Source organism: Penicillium atrosanguineum (assembly GCF_028827265.1).
Source record: "Penicillium atrosanguineum strain IBT 20685 chromosome Unknown utg000003l_segment0_segment0, whole genome shotgun sequence".
NCBI classification, from domain to species: domain Eukaryota; kingdom Fungi; phylum Ascomycota; class Eurotiomycetes; order Eurotiales; family Aspergillaceae; genus Penicillium; species Penicillium atrosanguineum.
The window spans coordinates 3,989,999-4,001,765 of record NW_026623135.1 but is presented as its reverse complement, the minus strand read 5'-3'; the positions used below and the strand labels follow the sequence as shown (position 1 = coordinate 4,001,765).

General features: G+C 51.0%; 6 protein-coding genes across 6 annotated transcripts; 2 read left to right on the top strand and 4 right to left on the bottom strand.

The window, feature by feature from the left end:
* Positions 1 to 202: 202 nt before the first annotated feature.
* On the bottom strand, positions 203 to 1,289 carry N7443_004944 (HesB/IscA family protein; the record flags this gene model as incomplete). The annotated part of the gene is made up of 2 exons (XM_056885000.1): positions 203 to 574; positions 960 to 1,289. 2 exons carry the CDS (start codon positions 1,287 to 1,289, stop codon positions 203 to 205), a joined length of 702 nt encoding a protein of 233 aa, XP_056743278.1.
* Positions 1,290 to 1,557: 268 nt separating this feature from the next.
* bna5-1 (kynureninase) lies at positions 1,558 to 3,193 on the top strand (the record flags this gene model as incomplete). Its single annotated transcript, XM_056884999.1, has 4 exons — positions 1,558 to 1,747; positions 1,814 to 2,160; positions 2,222 to 2,702; positions 2,751 to 3,193. The coding sequence occupies 4 exons, from the start codon at positions 1,558 to 1,560 to the stop codon at positions 3,191 to 3,193; spliced, it is 1,461 nt and encodes a 486-aa protein (XP_056743277.1).
* A 207-nt stretch (positions 3,194 to 3,400) lies between these two features.
* On the bottom strand, positions 3,401 to 5,021 carry N7443_004942 (MFS transporter; the record flags this gene model as incomplete). Its single annotated transcript, XM_056884998.1, has 2 exons — positions 3,401 to 4,708; positions 4,761 to 5,021. 2 exons carry the CDS (start codon positions 5,019 to 5,021, stop codon positions 3,401 to 3,403), a joined length of 1,569 nt encoding a protein of 522 aa, XP_056743276.1.
* Positions 5,022 to 5,914: 893 nt separating this feature from the next.
* Positions 5,915 to 6,553, bottom strand: N7443_004941 (ER membrane protein complex subunit 4; the record flags this gene model as incomplete). The annotated part of the gene is made up of 1 exon (XM_056884997.1): positions 5,915 to 6,553. The coding sequence occupies one exon, from the start codon at positions 6,551 to 6,553 to the stop codon at positions 5,915 to 5,917; it is 639 nt and encodes a 212-aa protein (XP_056743275.1).
* Positions 6,554 to 7,034: 481 nt separating this feature from the next.
* Positions 7,035 to 9,707, top strand: N7443_004940 (putative AP-2 adaptor complex subunit beta; the record flags this gene model as incomplete). The annotated part of the gene is made up of 6 exons (XM_056884996.1): positions 7,035 to 7,070; positions 7,173 to 7,477; positions 7,554 to 7,629; positions 7,691 to 8,055; positions 8,114 to 8,542; positions 8,597 to 9,707. The coding sequence occupies 6 exons, from the start codon at positions 7,035 to 7,037 to the stop codon at positions 9,705 to 9,707; spliced, it is 2,322 nt and encodes a 773-aa protein (XP_056743274.1).
* A 381-nt stretch (positions 9,708 to 10,088) lies between these two features.
* On the bottom strand, positions 10,089 to 11,514 carry cwc25 (U2-type spliceosomal complex subunit CWC25; the record flags this gene model as incomplete). The annotated part of the gene is made up of 3 exons (XM_056884995.1): positions 10,089 to 10,889; positions 10,942 to 11,407; positions 11,489 to 11,514. 3 exons carry the CDS (start codon positions 11,512 to 11,514, stop codon positions 10,089 to 10,091), a joined length of 1,293 nt encoding a protein of 430 aa, XP_056743273.1.
* Between the last annotated feature and the right edge of the window lie 253 nt (positions 11,515 to 11,767).

The window sequence follows — 11,767 nt, the reverse complement described above, 5'->3', positions numbered from 1 at the left end:
AGGTAGAAGAAAAAGGAGACTTGATGAATGCATAGATCTACGATATTTATTATCCTACACTCCCCAGGGCGCTATCAAGGGGCCTTGCGTAGAGCAAAATAGAGAGAAGAGGGGGTATAACATGCATTAATCTATCTTTGAGATGTGCCGTATGTCGTATCTGTACACGCAAGAGAATGCCTCCGGGATCCCCAGAATGGAATCAATCCATGACATCAAAGCTCGTGCCGCAACCACAGTTACTCGTCGCACGCGGATTGTCCACGATCTTAAATTGACTGCCAATCAACTCGGTGGTGTAATCGACTGTGCTTCCGGAGAGTAGCTCCAACGACGGCTCATCCATGACAACCTTAGCTTCTCCGGCAGCCTCCGCAGCCGGCGCAGCACCATCCAAATCACCCTCAAAAACGGTGTCTTCTTCGCCGTCGATTTTTTCCGCTGATTCAAGAGACATCATATACTGGAAACCATGGCAGCCACCACTAGTCACAGTAATGCGGAGGTGGTTGTAGGGGGTTTCTTGGTTTGTGGCGGAGGGTGAGGAAGTAGGGTCGGTAATTTCGCGAAGACGCTGCATAAGTTAGTTTTTGATTGAAACTGTACAGCAGGAACGGCCATAGAAAGTTCCAAAAAAAAAAAAAAAAAAACTCCAAAAACAAAAACATACAACAGCAGGGATTCGCTGGTGGTCACCCACCCAACTACTAACCTGCCGGCGTGTGGCTTAAGTACGGCTGAGCGGACGGGAAGCCCTGTTCTCCACACCCTATGGTCGTATGTGATAGAATGAGGCCGGAACAGGCTTATGCTGGGGCCATGGGATCTCCGGTGGTTTTTGGAGTTCCCGACAGCGGCGCATAACCATTCCGGTGAAGCTTCCCATCCGGCACAAGCCACTCAAAGCCTCGATATAAAACAGGAACAGGCACATCGAATATAATGGGTTGTTAACCTACCTCCACGGCTCGTGGCGAGATACTGATCATAAGGTTCTCTCCATCATCTCCAGTTCTCGGGTTTTGCGTAACATGAGTGGCAGGGCGGATGGAGGAGGCGGAGAAAAAAGCAGAAGGCTGACGGAAGAGGGATCGAGCGAACGATGATCTCAGTACTAAAGGTCTGCAAAGGGAAGTGCGGGCTGTTGCTGCAACAGTTGCCCGGCGAGAAGCGGACTCGCCGACGGAGGATGCGGAGAGGCGCAAGGCCGGTCGGGAGGTCGAGAAGAGCCGACAGGGCTGTTTTGACAGCTGTCTGACAGCTCTGGGTGTGAGGAAGGACCTGGACATTTTTGTAAAGGATGCAGAGTCTCAGGGCCGGAGATATGGCAAGGAGAAAGTTGACGATGGCATCACTCGACTCGATATCGTCGCGTTAGTCAGCTCGGCAGTGGCGCGATTGGTCATCTAGGGCGGTGTGCAATGGCACAACATGACGAAAATGGTAAAGATCGGACATGGCGGGGTGCAGGTTGAATGTTGGTCATTTTGGTCAAGCTGTATTCTTTATCGGAATTAGACGGCTCTGCATAGCTACAGAAGTCACTAACACGGAAATATGGGCTCACGACAGCACGTCCGGGATATCAAAGCCGGCCCCCCGCTTCCATATCAGGATGATATCAGAGCTCACACAAGAGAGTATGCTGAAGCTCTCGACGCCCAAGATCCGCTGCGTCAGTTTCAGGATGAGTTTATTGTTCCTTCAAAGAATGACCTAAAGAGAAGGGTCCTGGCAGAAGACAAGGGTATTTAAACCTCCTCGATATACCTGCATCACACAGCAACGATATATTGACAGTTGAGAAATGCAGAACATGATGAAACGTCCGACTCGAGATGTATCTATTTATGTGGTAACTCACTGGGTGTGCAACCAAAAAGCACCCGGCGATATATTGAACAGTATCTACGAACATGGGCCACAAAAGGCGTCACCGGGCATTTTGTCCCGCATGACGACCAATTGCTTCCTCCCTTTGTCGATGTCGACACCGCCGGCTCCAAGCTGATGGCGCCAGTTGTGGGTGCACTTGAGAGCGAAGTGGCTGTTATGGGGACCTTGACTGCGAATCTACATTTCCTGATGGCAAGTTTCTACCGTCCAACCAAGGAGAAGTATAAGATTATCTTGGAGGGCAAGGCCTTTCCCAGTGACCATGTATGCAATATACCCGAGTTAGCTCATTCATTGCATTTTCAATAGTACTGATCATTATTAGTATGCAATCGAGTCTCAAATTCGACACCACAACTTGGATCCAAAGGATGCCATGGTCTTGATTGAACCCGAGAACCAGGATCACCCCGTTCTCAGCACAGAACAAATCATCAAAACAATCGATGACAACGCCTCCAGTACTGCACTGGTTCTGCTCTCTGGAATCCAATTCTACACAGGACAGTATTTTGACATCGAACGCATCACAGCACATGCGCACTCAAAGGGAATTCTAATCGGATGGGATTGTGCTCATGCTGCCGGAAACGTGGACCTACGCCTGCATGATTGGAACGTCGATTTTGCAGCATGGTGCAGCTACAAGTATTTGAACAGTGGCCCTGGCGGTATGGCAGCACTATTTGTCCACGAACGCCATGGCCGTGTGGATGAGAAGCAGCCTGACAGCGACGAGACATTCCGTCCACGCTTTTCGGGCTGGTGGGGTGGTGATATCAAGACTCGATTCAACATGGTGAACAGTGCGTGATAATTATTCGATATATTATAGACAAAGCTAATTGCTTTAGAGTTCACACCTCAACCCGGTGCTGCTGGTTTCCAGCTCTCTAACCCCTCCGTTCTTGATATGAACGCCGTTGTCGCCTCACTGGAGATATTCAACCGTGCTACCATGCAGGAAATTCGCAAGAAGTCACTCAATATCACGGGTTATCTTGAGCATCTGTTGCTCAAGTATCCTCTGGACGCCTCACCAAAGGACAAGCCCTTCAGCCTGATTACGCCTTCCAATCCAGCCGAGCGTGGTGCCCAGCTTAGTCTGCGGCTTCAACCGGGGCTTCTTGACCACATTTTGCATCACTTGGAGGAGCATGCGGTGGTCATTGATGAGAGAAAGCCAGACGTTATTCGTGTGGCCCCTGCCCCGCTCTACAATACCTACACAGAGGTATGGGAATTTTGTCAAATATTCTTGGAGGGTTGTCGTGGGGCAGTCAATGCACGTGGATGATACTTTTTACATTAAAACATCTTCAAGTTATCGGTGAGACAGGATTGTATTATATGGATCACTTTTCAATTAATGTTCACGTAAATATTGTCTATCAATAAATCGTTTTCAAGGGAAGATTCAGCATAAGGGCATCGATCATGGTTGTACGCTAAAGTTCTATCATTGCGGCATAAATGACGATGCAGTAGTAATGGCTGTGAGAAATTAAGCATCTGTAACAGACTTCTCGTTCTGCCTCGCGGCTACAGGGGATGTGATACTCCCGAGCTTCTTCGCTTCTTCTTTCAAACGGCGCTCTTCACGCCATTTAGGACCGTTGTGGATCTCGATCAAGAGCAGCGGAGACGTACAAAGCATGACCAGAGAAATAAATGTGAAACACCATCCACGACCCATGGACGAGAGCATAGGGTCGATAAGGGCAGTCGCGCCAGCTCCGAGCAAACATCGCACAAAATTGTTGGCGGCTGTAGCTTTGGCTGCCTGGGTGGGGTAAAAGTCCACCAGCAGGGTGCTGACTGTGTTGAAAGCGCCTGTGAGGGTAAGGCCCATTAAGAATAGAATGGTGGTAGGCGCAGCGAGATGGACACCAAAGTTCAAACACCAACCAAATGCGAGGATGCTCAGACTTCCAATTGCTAGCATTGGAAAGGCGATCTGAAGACGAGCTTTTTCGATTGGGAAATTCCGCAGATCCGCGTGGCGGTTCTTCACCAACGGGAAGTTTATGCTATTCGCAATACGGCGATAATTGTAGTCGAGGAATCTACCATTCAAAATTGATGCAATGCTCGCGCCAAGTCCAAAGGGAATGTAGCACAGGCCGATCTGCAGGTCGTCCAGACCGTATAGTTCGTTGAAGATCGACGGAATTGTCGCACTGACATCGTAGAAGCCAGCGAAGAGAATCGCGTTGCAGAACAAGACGATGCTGGTATCTTTCTGGAATACGATGGCCAGTGTCTGCAATGGGTTGGGAAAACTGAGCTTCTGCTTTGTGCCGGCTGGTGACTCGACACCTTCGTCACGAGCTTTCCGGGACCTCAAATAGCTGATCAGAGACATGTTCCATTTCTGAGGCGGCAAAGATCCATCGCCAACGACACCACGGGCTGTTTCGGGGAAGAACATTAGGAACGGAACCATGAACGCCCCCGAGAAGATGACGAGGAACCAAAATATGGACCTCCAGCCAAGGTACTGAGCAAGGAGACCTCCAATCACTGGACCCACCGAGGGCCCTAGGAGAGAACCCGCTGTCACAAGGCCCATGTATGAGCCACGCTGAGATGCAGTCGCCACGTCCGAGACTACGCCCGACGAGAGTGCGATGGTGGTGCTGCTTCCCGCACTTTGCAGGCATCGGAGAACGAAAAGCGCCGCATAATTATTTTGCAAAGCCAAGCCGATATTAGCCGCGATATAGATTGTGAAGCACACGACATAGGCTGGTCGTCTTCCAGCTTTATCGGCGAAATCACCAATGAACATGGGCGACAGTCCTTGAAAGATCTACCACAGCGTCAGTCGCGGAGCATCGCATTTGACTATGATATCGACTCACCATGTAGCTAGTCAAGGTCAGATTAATCAAAGAATTTGAGACATGAAGGTCTTTGGCGAGAGTATTTAAAGCCGGGAAGTAGATCTGCGACGAAACGGGAGAGAAGAACCCAGCCCACGAAGCCATGAAAACAATATATCGCCTTTGGCTAACGGTAAAGACCGAATAGTCGACATCAGCGATATCTCCACTTCGATTCCCCGCATTTTCAGGATGTGCTTGTTCCAAGTCGGTCGCAGTTGATTCTGGTGAAGTACCCATATCCGGTGTCGCACTGGCCGCGGAGGATGAAGTCCGCACCGGCCAGAGAGGGTTGAAGTCAAGAGCCTGGAAGGCGGAATAGACCAGGATATCATTCACCCATGACTAACCCAACCTGGAAGTGAGCCCTGGTCTATCATTTGTGGAGCTATTGGACTTGTGCCGAGAAGCCGAAGCTTTTTGGCATGGAAAGGGTCCTCCCTTATCGGCGGTTAACTCCGACTGTAGCCAAGAGTTACAACTGCACGTCGGCATCTTGTCAAATTCTCCGAGCTTCATGCTAATGGTTCAAAAAGGGCTGTCAATAGAGGCGTAGTGCCGAATTCTTGCGTGCGGTTCTATGTAGAAGTGTATGTATGTAAAAATATAAACATGAAAATTTACCGTTAATGGGTGGACCGCCGGGTGGCCGTACTGGATGGAGCCACAATACGTTGTTCCGAGACAATGATGACAACCTTTCAAGCATCAACACCTAGAAAGGGGATGAACCAATCCTGTGTCAACATAAGGGATCAGAGAAACCATGGATCTGGAGGCTAGGGCTATCTCCTATCATTCTTCGGAGATATGAAAACCTCCAAAGGTCATGTAGTCTCGAACCGGGAAGGACAAGACAGATATCTAAGCCTCTATATCTATAATTGGCAGATCTGGGAAGACCGAATTATGTAAAGTTTGGACACTCGAGAGATATCTGTGTTATAAGAGACATTTCCCTTATGGGGCAATGACTTATCCATTCCAGGCCTCTTCCTCTGACCCGAGGTGCATGGTATTGCATGCCGAAGACCTTTTAAGAGCTGATATCTTGAATTAAACATGCCATGAATTTCAATTTATACTACAGCTGAATCATCCTCATTATCACCTGAAAGCAAAATAAGCCTGCTCTAGAGGCTGTCGTTCCGATTCCCATGCGAGCCAATCTGATCTCGTAGTCCTGCCAGTTGTGTCAGTGAAAAGTTGAGAGACCATGCATTCGGGAACACATACGGCAACAAGCCCATTCCATTAACTTTCCAGATTCCCAAGGCCAACAACAACAGCTGCATCAGCACGTAGACTGCCTTCACTGCAACCAGGCGCCCACGGGTCGTCGGGGTTTCGTATTTGGCAAAGGCCGCATTGGTGTTAATCAGACCTTGAATTGGTCCCTTGAACAGCATGAAAACCATCATAATACTGAAAATCTGGAGGCTGTTGCCGGACATGTACATCATGATACCGTTCATGGGAAGCTGCTTGGACGGGGCGATGGCAATCTCCCATGCCTTCTTCATTTTCAGGGTATCGGTCTCTTCGGGCCTGGCTGCGGTGGGTTGTTGTTGCTGCTTCTCGCGCTGAGGATGATTCGTATGGTCAACACGGCAATAGGACAGCTCTGGGGCTGAGCTCACCTGTTTACCTCCACGGCTGGCGAAGCCAGGTGGATTTGGGATGCTGGATGCCGCCTTGGAGGGTCGCGCCATCGGCGAGTTCATCGCGACGGCCCATTGCGGTGGAGGTGGAGGTGGGAGAACCGACGACATGGCGTTCGTAGATGAGAATGGTGAAGGGTGGCGTGTGAGAGCTGAAAAAGTGGATGACGGGGGTTTCACTAGGGAGGATCCTCCGCAGCTTCCTCCACTCCGCCTTTGGATTCTCCTTTCCTCGACCTCAACCGCGACTTCCCACTCTTTGATCTTCCCCGCTAATTCTTCTTTACTATGTCCATTTCATGATTCCAATTCTCTCCGACTCTTCCGAACGGGCTACAATTGCGGTGGAGTGAAGCGACAGTCTCACCCTTTTGACAACGGACCACCCCCTCCATATCCCCGATCCGGTCCTTTTTTGCCCTCGATTTTCGCGTCGCCTTCACCTTAGGTTACTTCGTACCTCCTGAGCCTCAAGTGATCCATATTCAGTCGTCGCAATCGATCAATCGATCGCACGCCTCCCTGCTTGATCCAGAGCCTCCGAAGAAAACAACCGCTCATTAAACCTTGCGTTTCGTCCAACGCCGCAATCATGAGTTCTGGCGGCGATGCAAAGCTGTTCGCTAGGGTAAGTGATATACCTGATCGCCTGATTTGCCCATGGTGGCTTTCAACCTTCCCCGCATCTGGCCGTATCATATGCAACTTTTGTCCTATGTGACTTTCGCAGCTACCGTTCCTTACACCTTGTCTTTTGAGACCTGATATACTCTACACTTGCTTCCTAATGTTTATTGCTTTCGGTCCCTATGCTTCGCCAAGTAGCTTACGTTTTGCGCGAACTTCACAGGGCAAGGTCGCCGAGTTGCGACAGGAACTCAATAGCGGCGGTAAGAAAGATAAGAACTACTCCGCCAAAAAGATCGCCTTGAAGAAGATTGTCGCCAATATGACCATGAGCAATAACGATATGGTTGCGCTATTCCCGGATGTTATTGACTGCATGAACCTGCCGAGCTTGGAAATCAAGAAAATGTATGAGACCCTCGCCCAGCCGCGCCTGCGGGGTGTCGCATGGTCTTGGGAGTCCACCTGCTTACTTCGATCCTAGGTGCTTCTTGTTCCTGGTCAACTATTCGAGAATGAAGCCGGAGGTTGCGATGAAGGCGCTTTCTATTCTAGTTGATGTATGTCTCCGTCGTGGAGTGGTGGGAGAGATTCAGGAGTGCACCTCTGACCATCTCATAGGACATGGCAGACGACAATCCGCTTGTGCGTGCGCTTGCACTGCGAACCATTTCCTACGTTCATGTGCGCGAGTTCGTCGAAGCGACATTCCAGCCTCTCAAGCGCCTCATGCAAGACAGCGACCCCTACGTCCGCAAGACTGCCGCTTTCTGTGTGGCCAAACTCTACGAACACGACAAGAAGACAGTTGAAAACTCAGATTTGATCGATCGCCTTAATAAGATGTTGAAAGACGAAAATCCCACAGTCGTCTCCAGTGTTCTGGCCTCCCTGGTCGACATCTGGGGCCGCAGCGAGTCCATCTCTCTGACCATTGACTATGTCAGTGCTTCAAAACTAGTTTCTATTCTGCCCGATTGCTCTGAGTATGTATCTTTCGTCCCCCTTTGAAACCAGGAAACTCTGATCTAACCGCTGGGCTAGATGGGGTCAATCTTACATCCTCGAAGCTCTGATGTCTTACGTGCCCCAAGATAATGCCGAGGCCCTTCTGCTGGCAGAACGAATTGCCCCGCGGTTATCTCACTCGAACTCTGCAGTCGTATTGACTGCTTGCCGAGTGATCCTCTATCTCATGAACTACATCGCCGAGGAGAAGCACATCACGTCACTTTGCCGGAAATTATCACCGCCCCTTGTCACCTTGCTCTCCAAGCCGCCAGAGGTTCAATATCTCGCCCTGCGCAATGCCATTCTGATCTTGCAGAAGCGCCCGGAAGTCCTTCGTAATGATATTCGTGTGTTCTTCTGCAATTACAACGACCCGATCTACGTCAAAGTGACCAAGTTGGAGTTGATGTTCATGCTGACCACAAAGGATAACATTTCCGTGGTTCTGGCTGAGCTTCGAGAGTGAGTCTCTTTCTACGATTACCTACCGCTTGCCATACTAACCACTTCCGACAGATATGCCACAGAGATTGATGTACACTTCGTACGTAAGGCAGTGCGTGCCATCGGTAAACTGGCAATCAAGATTGAGTCCGCCGCAAAGCAATGTATCGATACCTTGTTGGAGCTGGTCGATGCCAAGATTCCGTACATCGTCCAGGAAGCCACGGTTGTGATCCGCAATATCTTCCGCAAGTATCCCAACCAGTACGAGAGCATCATCAGCCACGTGATTAGCAACATTGACGACCTCGACGAGCCCGAAGCCAAAGCAGCCATCATCTGGATCATCGGTCAGTATGCGGATCGTATTGAGAACTCGGATGGCCTGCTGCAGGATTACTTGGCTACCTTCCACGACGAAACCATCGAAGTGCAGTTGGCCCTTCTCACTGCCACCGTGAAGTTCTTCATCCAGCGGCCTACGAAGGGTCAACAACTTGTTCCTCAAGTCCTCAAGTGGTGCACGGAAGAGACAGATGACCCGGACCTCCGTGACCGAGGCTACATGTATTGGCGTCTGCTATCGACCGACCCGGCAACAGCCAAGCAAGTTGTCATGGGCCAGAAACCACCCATCACCGCGGAGAGCGAGAAGCTGGACCCTCGTACACTTGAGGAGTTGTGCTTGAACGTCGGCACTCTGGCCACTGTCTACCTCAAGCCTATCCACCAAGTTTTCCGCGCCGCACGCCCTCGTCGTCTGCAACCGAGCCCGGCGTTGCAACGGCCTCGCATCGAAGACGGCACTGGTACCATGCTCGAATACAACCCTCCCTCTGCCAGCATGCCAGCCGCATCAACCAGCAACAGCGGTCTCGCCACTATCACGACTACAGGAAACCCCATCAGCCCCGTCAATGCTGCTCCCCCCACTTTCCCTGTTCCAGTTGGAAGCGTTGCCCCTGGCACCAACACCTCAGCCGAGGCACTTAGCGCGGCAGACTCGTACTTCAACAACATCGGTTCGCAACAGATGGCCTCAATGGACATTGGTGGACGTGACGATGGCGTAGGTGGTGGAGGCGCGCTTCAGACACAGTATGTTGTTACGCAGAACCAGCAGCAGGCGTACCAGCCTCAGTTTGCTGGTGGCGCAGCTACGGGCGAGTTATTGTTGCTTTAAGGGAGTTTACTTGGTTCCAGGTTGTAATTGTAGATAGAATTGATATCAGGATAATCAGTACAGGAAAGGATGTCCATTCATACGAGTCTGCTTTACTTCACTTCTATGTATTTGTTCAACCGGACAATGGGCAAAAAGAAGAGAAGAGAATGCTTCACTTCTCTGACCGATTCTTGTCTTTTCCAGCGTATCGTTGATATATATATCTCTGGAATACAATCCTTCCCGACATCTAGATTATCTCCTTGGTCTGGCTGAAGCTATCTACGACGATAGAGCGTGTCTGTAGATACAAACTTGTCTCATTGAATTTGTGAATAGTACTAGGGAATCACCGCTAAAACATGTAGTCGATACATAGGAAATGCAAAAGCTTGAACCTCAATCCTCGTCCATCCTGGACAGTCCACCGCGACTGCGCTTAATACGTTCATCCAATGTATCTTCTTGCGCACGCTTGTGGATCTGCGACATGAACTGGCCACGTTCTGAGCGTTGCTTGTCGTCCGCCTCTGCCTGCTGCTCTTCCTTCGTGGTGATCTCTGCAATGCGTTGGCGGCGATCTGACTCGAGATCGGTGGCATTCGATTGCATCTCGGCTAGCTTGCGGCGGCGCTCTTCTTCCTGTTCCTTGGGTTCGGTTTTGTTGGCCTCAGGGCGAGGAGGTGGCGGGCCACGCTCTCGAGCAACTGGGCGAAGGTCGTTGTTGTAGTCTCGTCGAGGATAATCGCGGCGGGCACCGCGTTCTTCTGTTGGGCGTGGAGATGGAGAGCGTCCCGGGGGAAGAGAACGGTGTGGAGATCGGGTGCGGTCCTTGCCTTGATCGCGCTCACCCTCGTCATCTCGATCTCGACGGCTCGTGTAAAATTCTTTTCTCTCTCGGTCGTCGCGGCGCTCTCGGTCATCTCCACGGCGTCCTTCTTCTCGACGATCACGATTTTCTCTGCGGGGACCATTCTCCCGTCGATCACGATTTTCTCTGCGGTGTCCATCCTCCCGACGATCACGATTCTCTCTGCGGCGTCTGTCCTCTCGACGATCGCGATCATCACGTTCGCTGCGATGTTCGCGGTTGGAACGCCCAGGGGATCTTGAACGATGACGGCGCGAAGAGTGATGGTGGCGGGATCGGCGGTCATCCTCAGCATCATCACTGTATCTCCGGCGCTTTGCATCGCGGTCCTTATCTCCATCGCGAGCATTGCGTTTCTCCTCTCTCCTCCTTCCGTCGCACAGCCTCCTTGACCATAGCCTCATACGCAGCCTGCTCTCGCTTCTTGACTTCGAACAGCGGATCAGCCATAACCTTAGCCATGGTATCACGTTGAGATCCAACAGACGGACCGGCCGCTGCAGCAGTGGCCGCATTCGCGCCAGCAAGATCAGCACCCTTCTCTAGCTTCTGGTTGTCGGTATCGTTCTTCAATAGGATTCCGTCAATGCGGCGCTTGCCAAGCAGGTACCCCTCCATCTCTTCCGAGTAATGGCCCGTTGCGCTAGAAGGGGCTTGGTACATCCAGTCGACTCGGTTGAGTTGCTTCGGTTTCCCTGAGGCCTCATGCAGGCGCTGGATTTCTTGCATCTGGCGCTCTTCGTCGCGTTCTCGGCGCAGTTGGTCGATACGCTTGCGTTCTTCGAGAGCGCGCTTCTCCTCCGACCAGACGCGCTCCTGATTGCGCATCAACCCCGGGTGCCATGATCTGGGATCTGGTTAGCATTTGAAATTCTCAAGGAGGATTCTGGATATTCGAAAGCCGGTGTATAACTTGAGGTCAACTTACTTCTTCAAGTTCAGGTCGCCACCCATTTTGGCGGTTGCGAGACGAGCTGCGGAGGTTGGAAGAAGTTGGAGGGAGATGGCTGCCCGATAAGGAAATGGCCACTCGACACCTGAGGCGGTCATAAATATAGGATCACGTGCAGCACATACTATATGGACAGTGTACGTTCATGAAGACTTGAAAATGGATACATTGCAAATAGATACAGGCAATGGTAACTAAAAATAATCATAGCAGAGCGGAAGGGGCATTGGTCATGCAGAATTTACCGGGGACACG